This window comes from Macrotis lagotis, chromosome 1 (genome assembly GCF_037893015.1).
Source record: "Macrotis lagotis isolate mMagLag1 chromosome 1, bilby.v1.9.chrom.fasta, whole genome shotgun sequence".
NCBI lineage: Eukaryota > Metazoa > Chordata > Mammalia > Peramelemorphia > Peramelidae > Macrotis > Macrotis lagotis.
Genome location: NC_133658.1, coordinates 875,539,648 through 875,561,689, shown reverse-complemented (window position 1 = coordinate 875,561,689; position 22,042 = coordinate 875,539,648). Strand labels below are relative to the sequence as shown.

General features: G+C 40.8%; 1 protein-coding gene across 1 annotated transcript in view; it reads left to right on the top strand.

Annotated features, from left to right (window-relative positions):
- Nucleotides 1-21,401, top strand: part of PADI4 (peptidyl arginine deiminase 4) — a 54,304-nt gene extending 32,903 nt beyond the window's left edge. Inside the window, exons 7-16 of the mRNA XM_074218291.1 lie at nucleotides 2,678-2,856; nucleotides 4,376-4,479; nucleotides 7,108-7,219; nucleotides 7,463-7,570; nucleotides 10,029-10,183; nucleotides 10,967-11,111; nucleotides 12,476-12,578; nucleotides 15,533-15,603; nucleotides 19,855-19,998; nucleotides 20,847-21,401. Of these exons, the coding sequence (XP_074074392.1) occupies nucleotides 2,678-2,856; nucleotides 4,376-4,479; nucleotides 7,108-7,219; nucleotides 7,463-7,570; nucleotides 10,029-10,183; nucleotides 10,967-11,111; nucleotides 12,476-12,578; nucleotides 15,533-15,603; nucleotides 19,855-19,998; nucleotides 20,847-21,080 (1,355 nt within the window). The 3' untranslated portion in view covers nucleotides 21,081-21,401. The remainder of the gene's footprint in view (nucleotides 1-2,677; nucleotides 2,857-4,375; nucleotides 4,480-7,107; nucleotides 7,220-7,462; nucleotides 7,571-10,028; nucleotides 10,184-10,966; nucleotides 11,112-12,475; nucleotides 12,579-15,532; nucleotides 15,604-19,854; nucleotides 19,999-20,846) is intronic.
- Nucleotides 21,402-22,042: the final 641 nt, after the last annotated feature.

The window sequence follows — 22,042 nt, the reverse complement described above, 5'->3', positions numbered from 1 at the left end:
CAGGCATTAAAATACTTTATAAATGCTAGCTATTCTTATTATTGGATAGAAGAATTGATAGATAGAGCCAGATGGATAGGCAGATAATAGACAGATGAAAGAGAGATAGAAAATAGATAGACCTAAACAGACAGAGAGACATGATAGATGTTAGATAATCTAGAGAGATAGCTAGATAGAGAGACAGACAGATAGGCATGATAGATAGGTAGAAAGAGGGAGATAGATGATAGAAAGATAGATGTAAATAGACACATAAATAGGTAGGCATAATAAACAATGTTTGTCCTTCATTCTCAGAGGAATCCATGTCATCTGGGAGATGATGTCTTGACAAGAACATGAATTGGATTTGAGTGAGAGAGTGCTGTGCTAACTCATCAGCCTCACTTTCTCCTCCAGAACCATCTGGGTCCAATGGTCAGATATGAATCAGGATGATTGGAGATAGCCCTGAATGTGAGGCAGTCAGGGTTAAGTGACTTGCCCAAGTTCACACAGCTAGTGAATGTCAAATGTCTGGATTCAAACTCCCATACTCATTACTCCAAGGCCAGTGCTCTATCCACTGTGCCACCTAGCTGCATATAGATAGATAGATAGATACATAGATAGATAGATAGATAGATAGATAGATAGATAGATGATAGATAGATAGATAGATAGATAGATAGATAGATAGATAGATAGATAGATAGATAGACAGACATGGATGATGGATGGATGGATGGATGCATGGATGGATGGATGGATGGATGGATGGATGGATGGACAGACAGACATAGATAATAAATAGATTAATAGATAAACAGATAGACAGATGATAGAGTATATTTTAAATCCTTTACTATCATTATCACTGAATCAAGGTCTCAAAACATGTGGCATTAGACCTGCCAGGAGGACAAAAGGATCAGTGCTTATACCTCTGCACATGATTTCAGTAGCTTTTGCCTTGTAAATAAATTCCCACATGATAATAGTTGTCTCACTTCCTAACTGTTTTTTGGGAAGTGATAGGTATATGCAGGGAATGAAAATTACTTAAAATTCAAAATAGGAAAACTATCACAGGATCATAGAAACTGAAACCCAGAGAGGTCAAGGAACTTAACCAGGGTCACACTGTGTCTAAGACAAGGTTTGGACTCAGATCTTCCTGCCTCTCAGTCTAGCGCTCTGTCCACTGCAAAACCTACCTGAGGGTCTGTTAGGAAGGTCTTGTTGTCAACTCAATTGACACACCCTTTCTGACCTTACATAATTCTTTTCTGACCCCCCCCCCCCCCCCGGCTCAGACATCCTCCTCCATGTGCAATCACTGACCCCATGTCTATAGCCATGCTGGCATGAAATCTCCTTTTCCCTTCCATTGTCTAGTACAAAATACACAGAAGGCACTTAAGATCCTTATTGAATTGAATCTAATTGAACTGCATTAAGATGAATTTAATTGAATCACACCACAGGAAAGGTGAGAGAGGGACTCAATGTCTTATTGATATTTGATTCCTAAATGTCGATGAACCAAGGAGACGAGAAGCAAGACTCAGTATGACCCCTATCTCTTTGTGAACTGCAGGTGCCTTTATTCATGCCCTACACTACAACTACTTCAAGTTTCTATATGAATATTTACCCAAAGACTAACCCAAACTACCCTAGAATTAGAATTTGAAGGCAAAAACATATCCTTAAATTTCCCCAGGGACCTGCAGTTAAAATATAACCACACACACATATACATGCACGGGTGCTCATGTCCCACTGACTCACAGTCCTGTTATTTGCAAACACTCAAGGTCATTCATTGATCCCTCACTCTGCTTCTTCACAATATACTTCATCACAAATAACTAAGAGATAGATTCAATCACAACCTACTCTAGTCATTCCCAGCATCAACAGAACATCCTAGTTTAGGGAAGGCATAGAAATCGATCACTGTGGGTCCTCTTTACTTAGATTAAACACTTCACTTAGATTAAACAAAAATTGATTGTCTCTAAGAGTATTACCTTTAGTATGTTCTCTGCATAAGATCTCAGGTAGAACCTATAGGATCAGAGAGGCAATAGGGAAATCCATCAGGTTTCACTTATCTATTTATAAGGAGTATCACTTGGCTCTCATCTGCCCCCTAAAGTTAACACACTCAAGGGCCAATTATTAAATTCTCAATGTGAACATTTATACCATAGAAACTGGGAAAACACTACAGATCAGGGGTTAATTCGTTGTTGTTTGTCCTTAGTTCTCAAAGAGGACCCATGACATCAGGAAGGTGATGGCTTGACTTGCAAATGAATGGATTTAAGGGAAGCAGAACTGGGCAAAGTCACCAGTCTCACTTGCTTTTAATTTATTATTTTGTCCATTATCTAGGCTTAAGATGGAGAAATATGGTAATAATGCAGAGTAAGCAAACATTTACTAGCACATTCCTGAAAGGAGTCGATTTAAGCCCCCCACCCAGTCCCCCCAGAAGCTTATATTATCTCTGCCTTTATAAGCTCTTTACAGGCAAACTCAGAGTAGGAGATGAGCTATTACCCACATTAGGAATATTGTTCTAAGTTGCTGTCTACCTGCCCTCACATCCGTGATGCCCTTCCTTCTTGCTATCATAAAAGAGTGTATGGAATAGCCCTTTTATCAGTCCCTTTCTTTCTCCTAGGGAAGAAACTGCCATCCAAATATAAGATGGTATTGGGGCCAAAGAAGCCATCTCATGTCCTTTCAGGGCTTGAGGGTCACCACGAGGTCACCTTTTATGTGGAAGGACTTGCCTTCCCTGATGCTGATTTCTCAGGGCTCGTTTCCTTCACTGTCTCGTTGATGGACATTTCTAATCTGGTATGAACTAGAAAGTAGTTCTGGGGTAGATCCTGGTTCCATGGTCTGGGCTCATTGAAGCTCTGGGGCAGTGGGGCAGAACTGGGGAGAAGCACAGCTTAAACACCTAAAAAGACTCCTTGGCTTTATTTTCTCTTCATGATTTCTACTACTGCTGGAATAATTTTTCTTATGAATAAATACATTGATAATATCCTCTGCTAAAAAACAAAACAAAACAAAACAATGTCAATGAATCCCTATTGCAAATGGAAGAGATTCAGAATCCTTGTTTTGCATTCACATTTAATGTCGTCTGACTTTTACAGCCTTCCATGTATACTGTCATATATACTTATTTGTATATAATATAAAATACAAGTATATATAATAAATCATTAGCATATACTTATATAAACTTACTTATATATTATTGCTGATCAGTTGTTTCAGTCACATCTGACTATTGATCCCTTTTGGGCTTTTCTTGGCAAAGATACTGGAGTGTTTTGCCGTTTCCTTCTCCAGCTCATTTTAGACAAACGAGGACTGATGCAAACAGGGTAAAGGGACTTTCCCAGGGTCACACAGCTAGTCAGTGAGGACAGATTTGAAGTCAGGTCTTCCTGACTCCAGTCCTATCCACTAAAGAAGAAAAAGAAGACTGTGATTATCAGGGAGGTGAAACCATGACAAGCAAGTGTATTGAATTTGAGTGAGGGGGCTTTGCTAAGTCATCAGCCTCATTTTCTCCTTCAGAATTATTTGGGTCCAGTGGCCAAAAATGAATCAGGGTGACTGGAGATGGCCCTGGAGTTACTAAGGCAGGCAGAGTTAAGTGACTTGCTTAAGGTCATACAGCTAGTAAAGGTCAAGTATCTGAGGTCATATTTGAACTCAGGTCCTCCTGACTCCAGGGCTGGTGCTCTGTCCACTTCACCACCTGGCACATATGTGTGTGTGTGTGTGTGTGTGTGTGTGTGTAAATATATTCATATATAATGTATATATATATATATATATATTCTATACATATCCCCTCAATATGTCCTATTCTCTTACCTCTGAGTCTTTCTTTGTTCAAGCTCATCCCATGACAAAATGCCACTATACACCTTTACCTGTTGCATTTCTACACATTCCCAGTCCAACTGCTGCCTTTCCCTAAAACTCTGTGAACACACCATATGTAACAACCTTCTCCCTTGTTCTTTGCTTTCTACATCTCTATGCCAATTTTCAGACAAGTTTGTGCTTTATATTTATCTGGGTTTATGCCCTATCTCCCTAAGACTGTGGACTCCCAGAGATCTGGGATCATGCCACCTCTAAGCTTTGTATCTCCCTTAGTGATCAACATAGGGTTTTGTGCAATTAGTAGTTAAATGAATGTGTGCTGAATGACGGAATGAATGAAATTGGAGATTATAGATAAGGTTGATATGAATAAGCCTTCATCAAATGAAGGAAGGCTCTGAGTGACCCTCAGCTGGTGGGTGATGACAGAGTCATCTGTGTCTTTTCCTTTTTCTTCTCCCAGCCTGTCCCAGGGCTTCTACTTTTTGAGGACACTGTGGTGTTCCGTGTGGCTCCCTGGATCATGACTCCGAATACTCAGACCCCCCAAGAGGTGTATGTATGCAGGTGAGAGAGATGTTGCCCCTTACTGGTGGTTAGAGGAGGAAGGATGCCTCAGATCTGTGACAGCTGTTGTGATCACTGTCCTCATTGCTCAGTTTTTCAGGGTTATCTCCTCCCTTCAGCCATGGTCCCAAATAAGAGACTGTCATAATGATAATTTACCTGCCCCTTCAATAACTTGCAACCCAAAGACAGATAGTTCACTTTCCATAGCTCCACTATTATACCAATAATGGGTTTTTGGTCCTTCATTCTCAAAGACCATGACATCAGGGAGGTGGTGCCATGACAAGCACATGAATTGGATTTGAGTGAGGGGAGACTGTGTGCTAAGTCACCAGCCTCACTTTCTCCTTCAGAACCATTTTGGTCCAGTGGCCAGATATGAATCAGGACAACCGGAGTTGACCCTAGTGAGATAATCAGGGTTAAGTGACTTGCCCAAGGTCACATTTCTAGTAAGTAGCAAATATCTGAGGCTGCATTCGAACTCCTGTCCTCCTGGCTCCAAAGTCAGTGCTCTATCCACTGTACCACATAGCTGCCCCTAGTATTATACCTTAAGACAGGAAAAGAGGGGAAGGAGAGAGAGAGAGAGAGAGAGAGAGAGAGAGAGAGAGAGAGAGAGAGAGAGAGAGACAAGTTGGAGGATGAAGAAGATTCCATTATATTGCAAATGTAAATATTAGAAGGGAACTTTGAACATAGACAATTTGAATATAAAAAATTATAACTGGGAGGGACCCTAGAACTGAAAATGTAAGAAGTGACAGGGACCCTAGAATACAGAATGTAAGAGGTGAGAGGAAACTCAGAATGCAGAATGTTAGGGTTTGGTAGGACTTTAGAGTAGAGAATGTCAGCACTGGGAAAGGCTTTAGAACAGAGACTGTTAGAACTGAGAGAGTTGATAGAACACAGAATGTGGCAGTAGGGAAAGACTTTAGGATCTAGAGTGTCAGAGCTGGAAGGAACTATAGAATCATAGATTTAGAACTATGAGGGACCTTAGAGGTCATCTTGTCTAACTACATCATTTGATAGACTATGAGGTCCAGAGTAGAAAATGATTTGCCCAAGGTCACAGAGATAAGTGGAAAACCTGGAATTCAAGCTTAATTCCTTTGGTTACAAACCTAGAACTCTTTCTCCACCACTCTAGAACATCCAATGTCAGAGACAAAAGGGATATTGGAGGCCATCCAGTTCAATGTATTCATTTTCCAGAAAAGGAACTAAGTCATGGGAGTAGGATCAGAATTGTAAGTCCCAGGTCCTGTGACCCCCAAATCTGAAGGCCCTGTCAGCCCTGGATACCATTCCTCAGAGTCAACAGAAAACTATGTCCATCTCTCCTATTGAGAATTTCTTGTATAGAAAGAAGGAGCAAACAATCTTGAAATCTTTGCATTTCTTTCTTTGACCCCTTTCTGATGTATACTTAAATAAATAACAGAATCTGTTCATGGTATGGTCAATATCTATACATACCTCATTTTGGAAATACGAATTAGGAGGAAGCAGAGCTATATATAGTGGAAATGACTGAAATTACAATAATAACATTTAAATAACAATTTAAGGTTTGAAAAGTAATTTACAAATATCATCTCAATTAATCCTCACAGTAACCCTGAAAGGTAGATGCTATTATTATTATTTCCATTTTACAGATGAGGAAACTGAGTCATAGAAAGGATTGCTCAGAAAAAAGGATTGCTCCACTAGTAAGAGTGATGCAGGATTTGACCCCAGATTCAACTTTCTTCCATCTAGAAACTTAAATGGAAAAAAAACCAAAGGAGTCAGAGTCAGATAATCTGAGTTTTAGACCTAGGACTGCCATTTTGTTTTCTGTGTGACCCTGAGCAAGTCCTTTCCCTTCTTCCAGCCTCAGTTTCTTTATTTATAATATAAGGAGTTTGTACTAAATGGATTCTAAGGTCCTTCTCATCTTTGATATTTTGTGTTCTAAAGATTACTTCAACTCTGGTATTTCTAACTCAACATCTTGAATTCAAAGGTGCCATCTTGAGTTCTCTACCAGTGCTAAAAGTTTATATTCCAAGGTCACTTCAAGTTCTGACATTCTATGTCCCAAAGTCCCTTCTATATTAATTTCTATATTAATTGCCATGCAAATATACTATGTCCTGAGAACCCTGCCAGGTCTGACATTCTATGTTCTAAGGCCATTTCTTGTTTTGACTTTCTATGTTCTAAGATTCTGACCATCCATATTCTGAGATAGTTCCCAGTTCTGATGTTCTATATTGTAAAATCCCTCAGTTTCTAAGGTCCCTTCCAGCTTTGATAGTTTATCTTCTGAGGCCTCTCTTTGATCTGATTTTCTCTGATTCCTTTTTCCTCCCTAGACTTGCTGAGGACACACAAGGAAAGACTGTTGAGCTATTCTAAGACTCATCTTAAGATGGGAGTCTTTGTTTCCAAACAGACAGTGAGGAAGAACAGGGATGCCCTCTGCCATGGAGTGAGTTTGCTTTTTAATGGCATCCCTCACCTGGAAACCCCAGACTCTTGGAGGCACTGAAGGAATGGCCTAACTCCAGTCACTAACATGCCCAATTCCCAAAACCTTTGAGGTGAATAATTCTTCCTTGGTCTTTCCAGATTTACTGAAAATGAGAATTTTGTGGAATCTATGACCACTCTAGCCAAGAAGGCCAAATGCAAGTTGACCATCTGTCCTGAAGAAGAAAACCTGGAAGACATATGGATGCAGGTGATACTAGCTATTCTACAGTTAGGTAGAGACTATACCTGTATCTACAATCTGATTTCTCTCATGTAAAATCAAAATGGGCTTATGAGCAAGTTGGGGATCTTAGAATGAAATCTGAAAACAATTATCCTCTCTACAGGACAGGTGTTGTCACTGTTACTAACTAACAAAGGTGGTGATGCTATTGTTACTACCAAAGGGCAATTTTTGAATTTATGTGAATTTTCCTTCTACTCCTAATAGGATGAAATGGAATTTGGCTATGTCCAAGCTCCTCACAAAATATTTCCTGTTGTCTTTGACTCACCCCGAAACAGAGGCCTGAAAGATTTTCCTATCAAAAATATCCTGGTATGTTTTGGTGTTGTTTGGTCACTTTTTTCAGTTGTGTTTGATCCTTTGTGACCCCATCTGGGACTTTTTTTGGTAGAGATATTGGAGTTTTTTTTTTTTTGCCATTTCCTTCTCCAGCTCATTTCACAGATGAGAAAACTGAGGCAAACAGAGCGAAGTGACTTGCTCATGGTTACACAGGTAGTAAATTGTCTGAAACCAGATTTGAACTGGGGAAGATGATCTACTGTAAGTTAATTAGGTTCTGAGTAGAGATCTATTGAGTCAATTCCTATTTGATTGTCTAAAGAGAGAGGGTGACAAAGGGGAAAGAGCTTATGGTCTTCGTTAAATTGATAGATGGATAAATGAATAATTTATCCATGACAGAATTGAATGGATGGATAGTTGAATTTGGAGTCGAAATGTAGATTCTTATCCTACCTTTGAAACTTACTAACCAAGTGTGACCTTACTTGAGATTCTTAGCTACCTAAAAGGTCAGCATTATATAGGAGCTAGAATATAAATAATACAAATATTAAATGTAATATATAATATAAAATTAATATAAAATGAGGTTGCTATTGTTTTATCATTATCATCATCATTACCATTACTGGTGCTATTACTATTATTGCCATAATAATCCATGGTATTTTCATACTTCTCTATTTTTCCCAGCACTTTGCTCCTCCTAGCGCAGGAGGCACTCTTCACAATGGCCCTAGGGAGAGAGGGGGTGTGAAAAGTAGATTTGTCTGGTTGTCTAAAGGACCATCCAGGACTCCAGCCAGGAGGAGATCCAGGCCCCTTTTTAATAGGGTGGGCGGTAACATTGCACAGATTTGTTCCTGCAGAAGGGTGAGATCCTCCAGTCTTCCACTGAGTCATTTCTTTTTTGTACGGAGCATAGAACTAGGCCATGAATCTGCCTTCATTTGCTGGAGTCCAGAGGGTCTGGAGGGAAGGTGCCCAGTTGTGCTTCACTCGGACCATGAGCATTCTAATGCAGCAGAACCTCGAACCTCTCCAACCTCTGGGGGGAACTTTTGGAAGAGACAAATCCTCCAGCCTAACCCTTGGTCACTAGCTTGCTTTCTATCTACCACAGCTATTTTGGAGGGGTAGACTGGAGGATTGAGAGGTTTCTGGAAAAGAAAACAACTAGTTTAAAAAAATGCTAAAGACAGGAAGCCTTCAAAAAAATTACTGGAGTATTTTACCCCAAACAAGGAAAAAATATAATTTTTGACCTTCAGGGAGGAAAGAAGGGACAAGACTAGACCATCCATCAGTCAATCAAGAAGCAGTTATTAAGCATCCACAGTGGGATAGACCAGGACCCAGGCTAGACACTGGAGAACAAAGCTAGAACTAGATGCCCAGAGGGACCAGAAAGTTCCTTGGAGGCAGTGACCTAGAGGCTCCCCAAGAGAAGGAAGGGGATCAGCAATCCAAGTGAAAGGTACCCTCCTCTTTCAGTACCTGGCTCATTTTCTCCATGACTCTTCCAGATTAGAGTGGAATTTGGGCCTTCCTACACAACAAATACCCTCCTGATAGGAGAGGGTCAAAGTGTTTTATGGGGAGAAGAGGGTAATTTGCTCAGATTATTGGTTTTCTACCTCCTTGTCATAGGCAAGTAGGCACCAATCAACAAAGTAGCATAGGAAATGGTATTTTTTTAGCATGGAAAATTTCAGAAGTGGGGATTTCAGAAAAAGGGCAGAAGAGGGGAGGGGAGGGAATATCAGGCAGGAGGAGAAGGCATCTCTAGAGCAGAGACAGTGGGGCAGAGAACTATCCCTGGGGGGGGGGGGGGGAGAAGCAAAGGAGACCAGGATTCAAGCCCAACCTTTGACACACACCAATTATGTAATGCTGGGGAGGTCATTTAACCTTTCACTGCTCTAGGTCACTCTATATTAAGTAGTTTAGTTGAAGACTACAAGTTTTGGAGAAGGTACTGACCTGCACTGGCCCAGAGGATTGAATTTTTGGATGTTTTCCAGACTACCAGAGGGAGCAACTGAGGGTATGAGTAGAAGAGTGTGGAATGTAGGCAATCGATAGAATGAACAGCTTCCAGGGTCTCCCTGAGAGGGAAGGAAGGCAGTGATACAGGTTAAACAATAGTTTATAACTTTATATGAAAATGATCTGGTGGGGTGGCCATGTGGCACAGTAGATAGAGCACTGGCCCTGGAGTCAGGAGAACCTGAGTTCAAATCCAGCCTTAGACACTTAATAATTACCTAGCTGTGTAGCCTTCAAGCCACTTAACCCCAGTGCCTTGCAAAAAAAACTAAGAGAGAGAGAGAGAGAGAGAGAGAGAGAGAGAATGAGAATGATCTGGTGCTCTTAGTGATGCTCTTAATGACTAGATGCTCAGTATGAGTCAACAATGTGATCTAGTGGTGGAATTAATCAGTTCGATGTAACTTTATTCCCTCTCCCCCACCCCATTTCTCAGGGCCCTGATTTTGGTTATGTGACAAAAGAGTCAGCAGAAGGTTTGATCACTGGCCTGGACTCCTTTGGGAACCTGGAGGTCAGCCCACCCATCACTGTTGGAGGAAAAAATTACCCCCTGGGCCGGATCATCATTGGCAACAGCTGCTACCCTAGGTGAGGGTACAGGGATGGGAAAAGGTGTGTGGCTAGAGTGTGAATAAGCATGATAAGAATCCTCAGTTTAATCCCATCATCCTACCTCTCTCCTGCTATACAGGCAGAGAAATACACTTTTTAGCTTTAATTTTGGCAGCCCCTAAAAATTCTCTAAAATACCCCCCTCTAAATGCATTCTTCAATGGAAGGGCCATTCAAGATCTAAAATTCTATATTCTAAGGTTCACACACACACACACACACACACACACACATTCTGATAGTCTTTGTTCTAATATTCTATACTAGTTCTGACAGTCTGTGTTCTAAGAACCCTCCCAGCCTGTCATTGCACGTTAAGGACCCTCCCCCATCTAATATTCTGTGTTCTAAGACCCTCCCAGCTCTAATATCCTTTATTCTAAAGTTCTTCCCAGCTCTGATACTCTATGTGCTAAGGTTCCTCCCACATCTGATATTGCGTGCTAAGGACCCCTGATCATCTGGGCTCTAGTTCTGATATTCTATTCTACAGTCCCTCCCAGTTCAGATGTCTCCATGTTTTAAGACCCTTTCAGCTCCAATTCACTCTGAATTCTATACAGTGAGTTCCCTGTCACTGCAGGTAGCCAAGAAGAAGCTAACAGCTTGTTTCATTTTCCCAGATCAGGCAGAAGGTTGGACTAGCTGACCTCTGAGATCCTCTCTGGTCCTTAGTTTTTCTCTTTTCCAAAATGGCACCCATCCCACTGACTTATCTGCATTTTCTCTTAGACACTTTCTGACTTCTGTGTTTTCCAGGGAGCAGAGCAGAGAGATGCTTAAGGTACTCCAGGATTTCCTTTTTGCCCAGAAGGTTCAGGCCCCTGTGAAACTCCTCTCCGATTGGCTGTATGTTGGGCACGTGGATGAATTCCTCAGCTTTGTGCCAGCCCCAGATGGGAAGGTACAGCCTGGAGGGAGTGGGAGGAGTGGTATAAAAGGGGATGCAGAGGTTGGGGTATTGGGGAACTGCAAAATTGTCTGGCATCTGAGTTAGGAGATGTGGACCCAAACTCTCTGACCCTGGCTGGATATGTGACGTTGGCCAAATCACTGCAAAGCTGCAAGCCCAGTTTCCTTGATCTGTAAAAGATAGATGATTCTCAAACTATCCCCTTTGCTCCCCACCTCACCCACAGTAGTTCAAGGAATAATGATTTGTCAATAGAAAACTCCAGAGAAAAGTGTTATTATCTCATTTTCAGAGACCCCCATTCACTCAATTCCTGACCTGCATTTTCTGCATTATTCTCCCAAGGCCCTGATATAATCCAATTTTATTTCTGGAAGAAAAACAATACAGTTTAGGAGAATAAGGGCTGGACTAGATGCTGTATGACCTTGAGTGAGTCATTGAATTTCTCAAGGACTCAGTCTTCTAATCTATAAATTGGAGTGGAACATAGCAATATTTTTTTTTCTTTTCTCATTTTGGTTTTTTTTTAGATTTTTTTTTCAAGGCAGTGGGGTTAAGTGGCTTGCCCAAGACCACACAGCTAAGTAATTACTAAGTGTCTGAGACTGAATTTGAACCAGGTACTCCTGACTCCAAGGCCTGTGCTCTATCTACTGCGCAACCTAGCCGCCCCTCTTTTCTGATTTTGTATTGATGTTTAAAATGAATAAAAAAATTAAAAAATAAAAGTAAGATGAAGTGGAGATGAGTCACCAGAAGATCACTAGAAGAATATTAAGATCGCTTTGGGCTAAAGTTAAGAAGAAATCTCTGATGAAATTTAAGGTTTGAGCAGTGAATTAATTCACAAAAGAGACTCAAGACTCAGAAAGATGAGGGACATATAAATTTTATTACACAAATTGAAATGTTATTGCAAGCATGCTGAACCTTAGATGATAAGCAGCTAACAAGGAGATATGATATGGCTTTAATAAGGAAACAGGCCATGGTATATGTTCTGAAAGAGATGATATAGTTTAATGGATTATGTCAGAATGCTCATTTTGACAGCAATCTCTTATCTCAATATTCTTTGTTGGCCTCTAGCTTCTGTCCTATCTAGATGCAAAATCTGTGCAATTTGAGTACCCAAGACAGTTTTTATCAACCAAGATCTGTATAGGAAGGTGAACTTTCCCAGGGATGGGGGCAAACTTTTCCCAGGGAAGATGTAAGACAGCATTTTCTCTCAGGATATACAAGATCAGCATAGAGAGGCACAAATTTAGCTATTTGCTCTCAGCCTATTTCTTCTGCATCACATCTATTGTGAAGAATCATCTCCTGACCTGAATGTCTCCTTCTTCTAGGGATTCAGGCTTCTCCTGGCCAGCCCCAGTGCCTGCTACAAGCTATTTGAGGAGAAAATGAAGGAAGGACATGGAGATGCTAAGATTCTCGAAGGGGTTAAGAGTGAGTGTCTGGTCCAAGATTTCTGAGGGCTAGTATTCCTCACCCCCAACTTTGACCTTGGCTCTTAGAGCCACTTTCCCATAGTACACACTGACTCCATGGGTGACTGGTTCCAATCTAAGATAAATCACATATTAGGTGATACATGGGCCTTGGGACATCTCTCTTGGAAGTGAAATTGCTTTGGAGATTTAATCCAGGAAAAAATGGCATACCTCAGACTTGAAATGGGTCCCATTATTAGAATTAGAATGTCAGAGTTTGAACCTATAATGTCAAAGCTCAAAGAGGCTTTAAAACATAGATTAGAACTGAAGAAGACCTAAAGCATCCTAGAACACAGAACGTCAGAGTTGGCAAGAAATTTAGAGGTCAAATAGCCCAACCCCTTTCTTTTAATATTGAAGAAATTGCTCTAGAGATAGGGAAAATACTTTGCCCAAGATCCCATAGCCAGGATGTTGAAGAGTTAGGGAAAGAATTCAGGTCTCTTGACTACTCTCTCATTAAGTTCAATTAAAAAAAACACATTTGTTGTTGTCATTGTTCAGTCAACTCTTCATGACCCCATTTGGGGTTCTCTCAGCCAGGATACTAAAGTGGATTGCCATTTTCTTCTCCAACTCATTTTCAGAAGAGGAAACGAAGGCAAACAGACTAAAGTGACTTGCCCAGGGTCACACAGCTAGTAAGTGTCTAAGGTTGGATTTGAACTCCTGACTCTAGGTCCAGTACTCTATCTATTCCATCACTTAGGTGCTCAAATAATAATAATAATAATAATAATAATAGTTATCATCTATATTTAGTATATATTATGTGATAGGCACTGGGCTACATATTATCTCATGCATATAAACATTATCTCATTTGAAACTCACAACAACACTGGGAAGCAAGTTCTATTATTATTCTCACCTTACAGTTGAGGAAACTGAAGCAAAAAGGGTTAAGTGACTTGCCTGGTAAGTGTCTGAAGCCAGATTTGAAATAAGGGTCTTCCTGACTCTAGACCCAGTGCTCTATCCATCTAGTTCCCCCCCACCCCAAGAAAGCATTTATTAATCCCCTAATATATATTCAGTGAACTGGGGGTAGATAAGATTCAATTTTCAGTGAACAGGTGATGCTTGATCTCATGGAGCTCATAGTCTAGTAATAGGGGATTAAGACACAAGTATTAAATAATGATAATCAGTTATAAATAACATAGGGTAATTGTGATGACTGCTGGAAGGGCGTGCTGGAACTAACTCATACGGATTCTGGTGAGCCTATTGTTAAATTTTCAGCTTGAGCATTATACTCCAGAAATTGGCAAATTCTAAAATCAGAGTTTGATTAATTGTTTTGTTGATTGTCTAGACTTTAAAAAAAATTATGGAGAAAATGTTTCTAAAGCAAATTAAGCTTATAAGTCTGTCCTGGACATCACTATTATTGTTTTGGAAAGCTGATTGTTAAACATTTACCGACACATTCTTGGAAAACAGTCCTCTGGCAAAACCACCCAGAGTTATTGCCCCACTACCAGGGTCTTAAAACTATGTAACACACCCTTGTCCCAAGCTCCCTCCATTTCTCAAACCTTCAGAATAAGGGTCCAAATTCTCTTTTCCTGATAGATTTCCTTGGTATCACTACTATATTTCATCTTTCTGTGTTTCTAGTCTTTTTACACGTTACTCACCTCCCTATATTTTACATCCCAGCTGTACTTTCCTATTTGCTCCATTTCTAACCCCCATGACTTTGAGTCATTAACTCATGAGTTAATCCCTGACTAGTGCCTTGAATACTCTGCCTCTTCACCTCTTGCTCTTAGACTCTCTCAATTACTTCAGAAATAATTCAGTTCAAGCATTAATTTCTACATGAAGCCTCTCTGATCCCCATCAGCTGCCACTGACCTCCCCCTCTAAGCTGCCACATGCTCATTATGTCTATATTTTATGAAGAATCCCATGGGTATAAAGGGCTTTGCCCTTGAAAATATAAGCTCCTTGCCTTGGTTTTATTTTTTTCCACCTATGTCTGACTCTCTGTGGCCCCATTTGGGGTTTACTTGGCAGAGATACTGAAGTGGTTTGCCATTTCCTTCCCCAGCTCATTGTACAGATGAGAAAACTGAAGTAAACAAGGTTAAGCTCTTTAAAAGGAGGAACTGTTTCATTTCTGACTTTATATGCCCAGCATCCTCAATTCTGGTGTGTGTGTATATATATGGCACTTAATAAATGCTGGCATATGGTACTTAATAAATACTTGTTGATTGGTTGATTTGCCCCAGTGAAATTATTCCAAATTATAACTCTGAGAATAGTATAAAATAATCCAGGATAAGACCAAAGAGGTACCAAAAAAGTCCTGTGATCTCTGAAGATGAGGACAAGAGGTGAGTTCATTACCAAATGGGAGAACCATGGAGAATTTTCTGGAAGGAGGTGGTATTATTTCATCATTGAATTATCTCTTCCAACACTCTGGGTAGTTGATTGAAAATATTTACAAGAGAGTTCTCTAGGGATGTCCTTCAAAATCCTCCAAGAGAGATCCTCAGGGGTGGCTAGGTGGAGTAGTGGATAGAGCAGCAGCCATGGAGTCAGGAGAACCTGAGTTCAAATCCAGCCTCAGACACTTAATAATTACCTAGCTGTGTGGCCTTGTACAAACCACTTAACCCCATTGCCTTGCAAAAAAACCCAAGAGGGATCCTCAATTATATTATTATTATTATTATTATTATTATTATTATTATCATCATCATCATCATCATCAGTTATCATTATTGGCCATTCTAAGTAAGCCTTGTGCTTAGCAGGCATCCACCATCTTCTGTTTACAGGTTATGTGTGGAACTACAACTCAAGACTTTCTTGGCCAGCCTGAAACAAATTATGGATTGCTTACCTGCTACAAACAGTTCTCATTTTTCCCTTTTATCTTCTCTATAGAAAAAGGAAATATGATGATAAAAGACATTCTGTTGGACAAAACCTTGAGAGAGCACAATCAATATGCCGAGGTATGGGAAGCTGGGACTCTGGGAGAGGTGATGTGAGCTCTAAAAAACAAATCCACAGGATTTAAAATCAGGATTCAAATCCTATCTCTGTAACTTACTCTTTATGGGACCTCAGTGGGACATGACATTTCTAATCTGTTTCTTTACCTATGAAATGGGTTGGATTGGGTGACTTCTAAGCTTCATTCTCTGAGTCTATAGAGAGGAAACCATGGTAAAATTGGGGTCACCTATTGAAACTTCCCTCAGACACTGATTATGTGCCTGCTAAGGGCAGTAACCTTTGGGAGCCTCAGTCAACTCTCTGAAAGACAAAGGTTCTCTCAAAGTGTAGTCCAGGGATTCCTGAGAGTCCTTGAGACCCTTCTAGATTGTTCATGAGGTCAATACTATTGGACCAACATAAGTTGTATTTCCTGTTTATTCAGTCTGCCAGTCCCCCAGTGAAGAACCAGAGCCTAGGGCAAAGATATAATTAGGAATATTTGCACCCAAGGCAAATACCACAACCTCCAAGGATTGGAGGAAGAAGAAAAATGGACTAAGACTTTTTTAAAATAGAAATTTATTTTTCCCTAATTACATGTTAAAACAGTTTTTAAACATTTTTAAAGCAGTTTTGAGGGGGCAGCTAGGTGGTACAGTAGATAGAGCACCAGCCCTGGAGTCAGGAGGAGCTAAGTTTAAATCCAACCTCAGACACCTAATACTTAGCTATGTGAGCAGTCACTTGGGCAAGTCACTTAACCCCACTGTCTTGCAAAAAAAGAAAAAAAATATTTGAGTTCCAAATTCTTTCTTTCCCTCTACTCCTTTAAAAATAATGCCTAATATGATAAATATCAATTGATATGTCTCATAAATAAAAGCTTTTGGGGGTTCCTCAAACATTTTTGAGAGTGTAAAGGGTTCTGAGACTAAAAAAACTAAGAACCACTGCTCAGAAACATAGCTCTATGACTCCTTCCAGTTACAAATCTATATTCTTGTGACCATAGCAGCTAAGTGGTACAATGGCTAGAGTGCTAGACCTGAGTTCAGATCTTGCCCCAAACACTTATTAATTGCACAATCCCAGGGACATCACTTTACCTCTGCCTGCCTTAGTTTCGTCATCTATGAGATAACAGTATCTTCCTCCCAGGGTTGTTTGAACCATCTTTATAGAGCATTTTATAAACTCTAAAACACTATATAAATTGTTATTATTATTTTCATTTCTATTGTTATAGATGGATTGTAACCTGTATTGGTGGAGGAAATATTGGTAGAGACTTGTGCTTGCCTGGTATGGTTAATGTACTGTGGTCGCCTCATTGATACTGGAGGAATTGAAACTATATAAGGCCAAGAGACCCCATAGTAGCCAGACTAACCTCAAATAATCCTATTTTCTAAAAATCAGGCCCTGGATGTTTGATTCTGGTCTAGGCAAGTGAGAAGCATGCCTACATAGCATAATAAACATAATTGTACAACTCACGTTTCCAATCACTTGGTTGGTTGGTGTGGTCTTCTTTTTCCTTCTTTGAAGGACTAGTAGTAGGGAATCTCTACACCCATAAAATCAAAGATCCATAATATTTTGACGCATGATTTTTTGATCTCTACAGCCTCTGAGGGAGATGGGGGGGGGGGAGAGGGAAGTCCAGGCTTCCAACTTTACTTTCCTTACCCAGAATCTTTTGATTGTTAATCATGTCCAATAAGAGATTTGGTGAATTAAGCTATTCTTTTAACCCAGAGATCAAATAATAATATTAACTTACATCAAATTAGTTGGGTAGTGGGAGGGGTTAGAAGTCAAGAAGGATAGCAAGAAAGAGAGAGAACAGGAGAGTCTACTAATTCTCAAATCAGATTGGACCAACATAAGTGAATACCACTGTTTATTCAGTCTGCCAGTCCCCCAGTGAAGAACCAGAGCCTAGGGCAAAGATATAATTAGGAATATTTGCACCCAAGGCAAATACCACAACCTCCAAGGATTGGAGGAAGAAGAAAAATGGAAATTGTTGGTGAGATCCAAGGAATAGAATAGTACAGAAAAGAAGCTCACCCTATACCACTTCTTTGCTTCCTATTCTAACTCATTATTCTTGCTAAATAGGTATTAGACAACCATTATACCGCTGGAGAGCTTCAAGTGGCATTAGTGTCTTCTAAATTTGGCCCCCTAGGACAGAGCTCCAGTTGCCTCACCCTAGTTTGTTGCCCTGGACATGGACAATAAAAACAATGTGGATCCGGTGTATGTCAGTGACTTCATTTTTTTCCAGTGTGGGAACTCCTTCCACTAATTCAAATTACAAGTGATAACTTAGCGATAACTTTCCCTCTTAGAGAGTTGCTTGAGGCTCATATTTGTTTGGGGTCACATAGCTATGTCAGAGTTGGAATTGGAACCAAGAGCTTTCTGAATCCTTCTCCTGCTTGCTAACCACAAAGCAACATGGTTTCTCTTGGGGTAAGATCAGTCAAGTTTTAATCTCAGCTTTACTACTTACCATTTTAGTTTGAAGCGAATTGCATCCCCTTGGGGGGGGGTGTCTTAGTTTTCTTATAAGTAAAAGGCTTTAATGACCTTCAAAGTCCCTACATGTTCAAGAACTCAGTGGCTTGAAATCTTTCTTCTTCAGGATATCATAGATGATCAAATCTGGAGTTGAAGCTAGATGGGACCTTGAAGGACATTGAGTCTAAACCCTTCATTCTTCGGATAAGGAAATAGAGGGTCAAAAGCTCAGTGACATCCAATAAGCTTAATTATTTTGAATCATAGAATAAACTCCTCAAAAGTCCTTTGTCAATGCCTCCTGTTAGTGCAGGGCTAGCCCAGTACTCTCAGAGTCTATGAATAGTGAAGATCCATCTCTGGCAGGCCTTTCTAAGATGAAAAGACTTAGACCTGTGGTAATTCATCTTTTTAGCACCCTGGACCAGTTGGGCAGTGCCAGATGAAGCCTAGAGACCCATTTGCAAAATCACATTTTTTAGATGCATAAAATAAAATCCATGGGATCCCAGTTGTATTGAAATATAGTCCAAAGAATTGGACGGAATGAAAAGCAAATGATTAACCACAAAATACCAGTTGTCAAAATATTAAATTTGTATAGTGTAACAAATTTTAAAAAGTGCTTTTTATGACTTACAAGTTCATGAACTACCACCCCCCTTCAGATTTAAAATCTCTGTCTTAGAAGATGGGCCTAATATCCATTATTTTGACCACAACCTTTTGCTGAGGACATCTAAGACCTGGAGAAGGTCACCTGTTTATTGACTAAAAAGTGAACATGTATATACACTTACACACACACACATACACACACACCAAAGAAAAAACAATGAAGTATTTAGAAGCATTGAAATTTGAACCATCAGAAGATTGGTGCAATCATCTAATCCAACTCCCTAATTTTTCAGGGGAGGAAAAGACTCTGTTCAGACATATAGAGGGTGTGAGGAAAACAATGGGACAGGGGCACATCATAGCAGAAGCCCTGAGAGGGCAAGTCACCCACCAAAGGTCACACAGAGGGAGAGTGAGTGGAGGTACCAAAGCAAGAATTCAAACTTCCTACTACAAAAAGGGCACTGACCAAGATGTCAGAAACCTGGGCTCAAGACTTGCTCTATTAATATATCATATTGTTTTATTTTGTTATAATTATATAATAATATAATATAACTTGCTCTTATCTATATTGCCTTGAATAAGTCTATTTCCCTCTAAGGGTCTCAGCTACCTAATCAGCAAAAATGGGATGGCAGTAGAGTATCTTTGACATATCTCCCAATTCTGATATTCTGTGTTCTAAGGGTCCTCCCAGCTCTGACACCCTAGGTTCTAAGATTCTCCCAGCTCTGACATTCTCTGTTCCAAGGTCTCTCCCACCTCTGATATTCTCTGTTCTAAGGGTCCTCCCAGCTCTGACATCCTGTGTTCTAAAGTCTCTCCAACCTCTGACATTCTATATTCGAACCCTAACCCTAACCCCTCTGCAATCCTGGGTTCTAAGGCCCCTCCCAACTCTGTTGTTCTTTATTATAAAGACCCTTCCACTTTTGATGTTTTGTGACCCCTCTGTTCTGCTTCCTTAGGCTGGTACTTTCTCAGCCTGAATTGACCAAAATCTGAGTGAGCTTAGTATTGGAGAATCCTTTCCAGGGACTGGTCACTTGGAAGATGTGTGGGTGGGTGTCCATAGAGCAGAGTCACCTTCCTTGCCTCTCTCCCATTCCTAGAACTGCATTGACTGGAACCGGGAAGTGCTGAAGCAGGAGCTGGGTCTGTCGGAGCAGGACATCATCGACATCCCTCAGCTTTTCCGCCTCAGGATTCTGTCTTCCACAAATGAACTGAAAGCCGAGGCTTTATTCCCAGACATGGTAAGAAGTCAGTGGCTGAGAGGTGTGTGGCCCAAGATCCTAGGGTGGGGGTGGGGGCCCAAGAGCAACCTCTTAAGGTGCAAAGATGGTGGGATGTCTGTCCTTACAGGTGTGGGACTCCCCCTCTCGGGGAGATCTCAGGGTGGGGATGGTCAGGAGAGAGTACAGGAAACCTAGGGCTCTTCTCCAAGATTCACTCTGACTTAATGGAATGGTCTTTGGAGGGTTTGTAAGAAAGAGCATGGAACACAAATCTAAGACTCCTGGGTTCAAGTCCTAGCTCCATCATGGAATGATTTGCATGGGTCTTGATTGCCATATTGGTAAAATGAGAGCATTGGATTAGTCTCTAAGACTAAGGCTTCTTTCAGCTCTGATATTCAAGGTTGGCTAGGAATAAAACAGTACAAGCATCAGGGAGGATCTCACTCTTTATAGGATTTTAAGTGGGAAGTGAAGGAGCTCAATTAATACATTTTACAGAGCATAAAACTGAAGGCTGGAGAGGGAATATTGTGCTTAAGATGACAATATAGGGAATCAACCTCAGAACTGAAGGGCAGGAGAAATAGCTCTGGAATTGACATCTTGAAGATCTGAATTTGAATTCTGATTATTCCATTTAGTACCTGATTAGGATGGGCAGTCACTTCCCCTCTCTGTGCTTCAGTTTCTTCCTCTAAAAATAGGGGCATTAGCCTGTGAGGGCCCCTAAGTTCCTGACAATCTATGAATCTTTATCTATGATCCCAGGAATCTGGGCCTTGACCTCCAGATCCAAACCTCCCTTTACCACACAGAGTTAGGGGTATGAAAGATTAATTGCTGATTTTTCTCTCCTGCCCTAGGTGAACATGCTTGTGCTGGGGAAGTACCTGGGCATCCCCAAGCCCTTTGGACCCATCATCAATGGACAGTGTTGCCTAGAAGAGAAGGTCCAGACCCTGTTGGAGCCTCTGGGCCTGAAATGCACTTTCATTGATGACTATTTTACCTATCATCTCCGCTTTGGAGAGATACATTGTGGCACCAATGTCCGCAGGAAGCCCTTCCCCTTTAAATGGTGGAACATGGAGCCCTGAAAAGGCTCCCTTCCCATCACCTCTCCTTCCTTCTCCAGTTTTTGTGAACCAATTCCAGAGGTCTGCTTGCTCTGCCTACAACCCTGGTCATCTGCCCTGATTCCCCTTGACAACACCCCCACCCAATCCCAGCCAGGCCATTCTGGCTGCTCTTTGATGTACTGTCCAACTAGAGAGATGGATATCATCATTCATCAAACAACACCAGAGTAGGAAAAAAATGGATTGAGTTCTAAAAGCCTGTGGCCAGATGAACACAAGCTGAGGAAACCATAATAAAATTGTGAAGATGTTGCGAATGTGGCTACATTCTCCCAAATCCTTTGTTTTCTGTATTGTGATGAGGGAGAAGCAGAAACACAATTCTGGGGTCCCAGAGCTTGGGTTCTGCCTCTGACACTTACTGGTTATGGAATCTTGGGGAAGTCTTTCCTTTCTCTGACCCTGAACTTCCTCTTTGGGGAGACTTGGGAGGGGTTAATTTGAAAGGCCCTTCAGATTTTCTGACTTTTAAGGGCCCTCCCATCTCTGACAATCCTAGCCATTGCGATTATTATTAGATTATTCTGGCAGCAAGGGCCACTCTTAGAGATGCCTACATGGAAGGCCCCAAAGAAGGAAAGGTGGGGCTCTCTGAAGAGCGTAGAACGAGGGCAACCCTGTGAGCTGACCCACATCTCAGTCTTGCTGATGGGGTACACTGCCCCATCCAATTCACCCCTCCTCCTCAACCTCCATTTCCACATCTATAAAAAGGATAGTTCCAGATTCTCTCTCAAAATCAACAAGGGCAGAAGAAAGTCACTTAAATTACTTAGAAGTCTTTAAAGTAGCTTAAACTCTTACAATTCTTAAAATCTTAAAAGTAACTTAAACTGGGGCAGCTAGGTAATGCAGTGGACAGAGCACCAATCCTAAAGACAGGGGGACCTGAGATCAAATCAGCTCTTAAATACTGATAC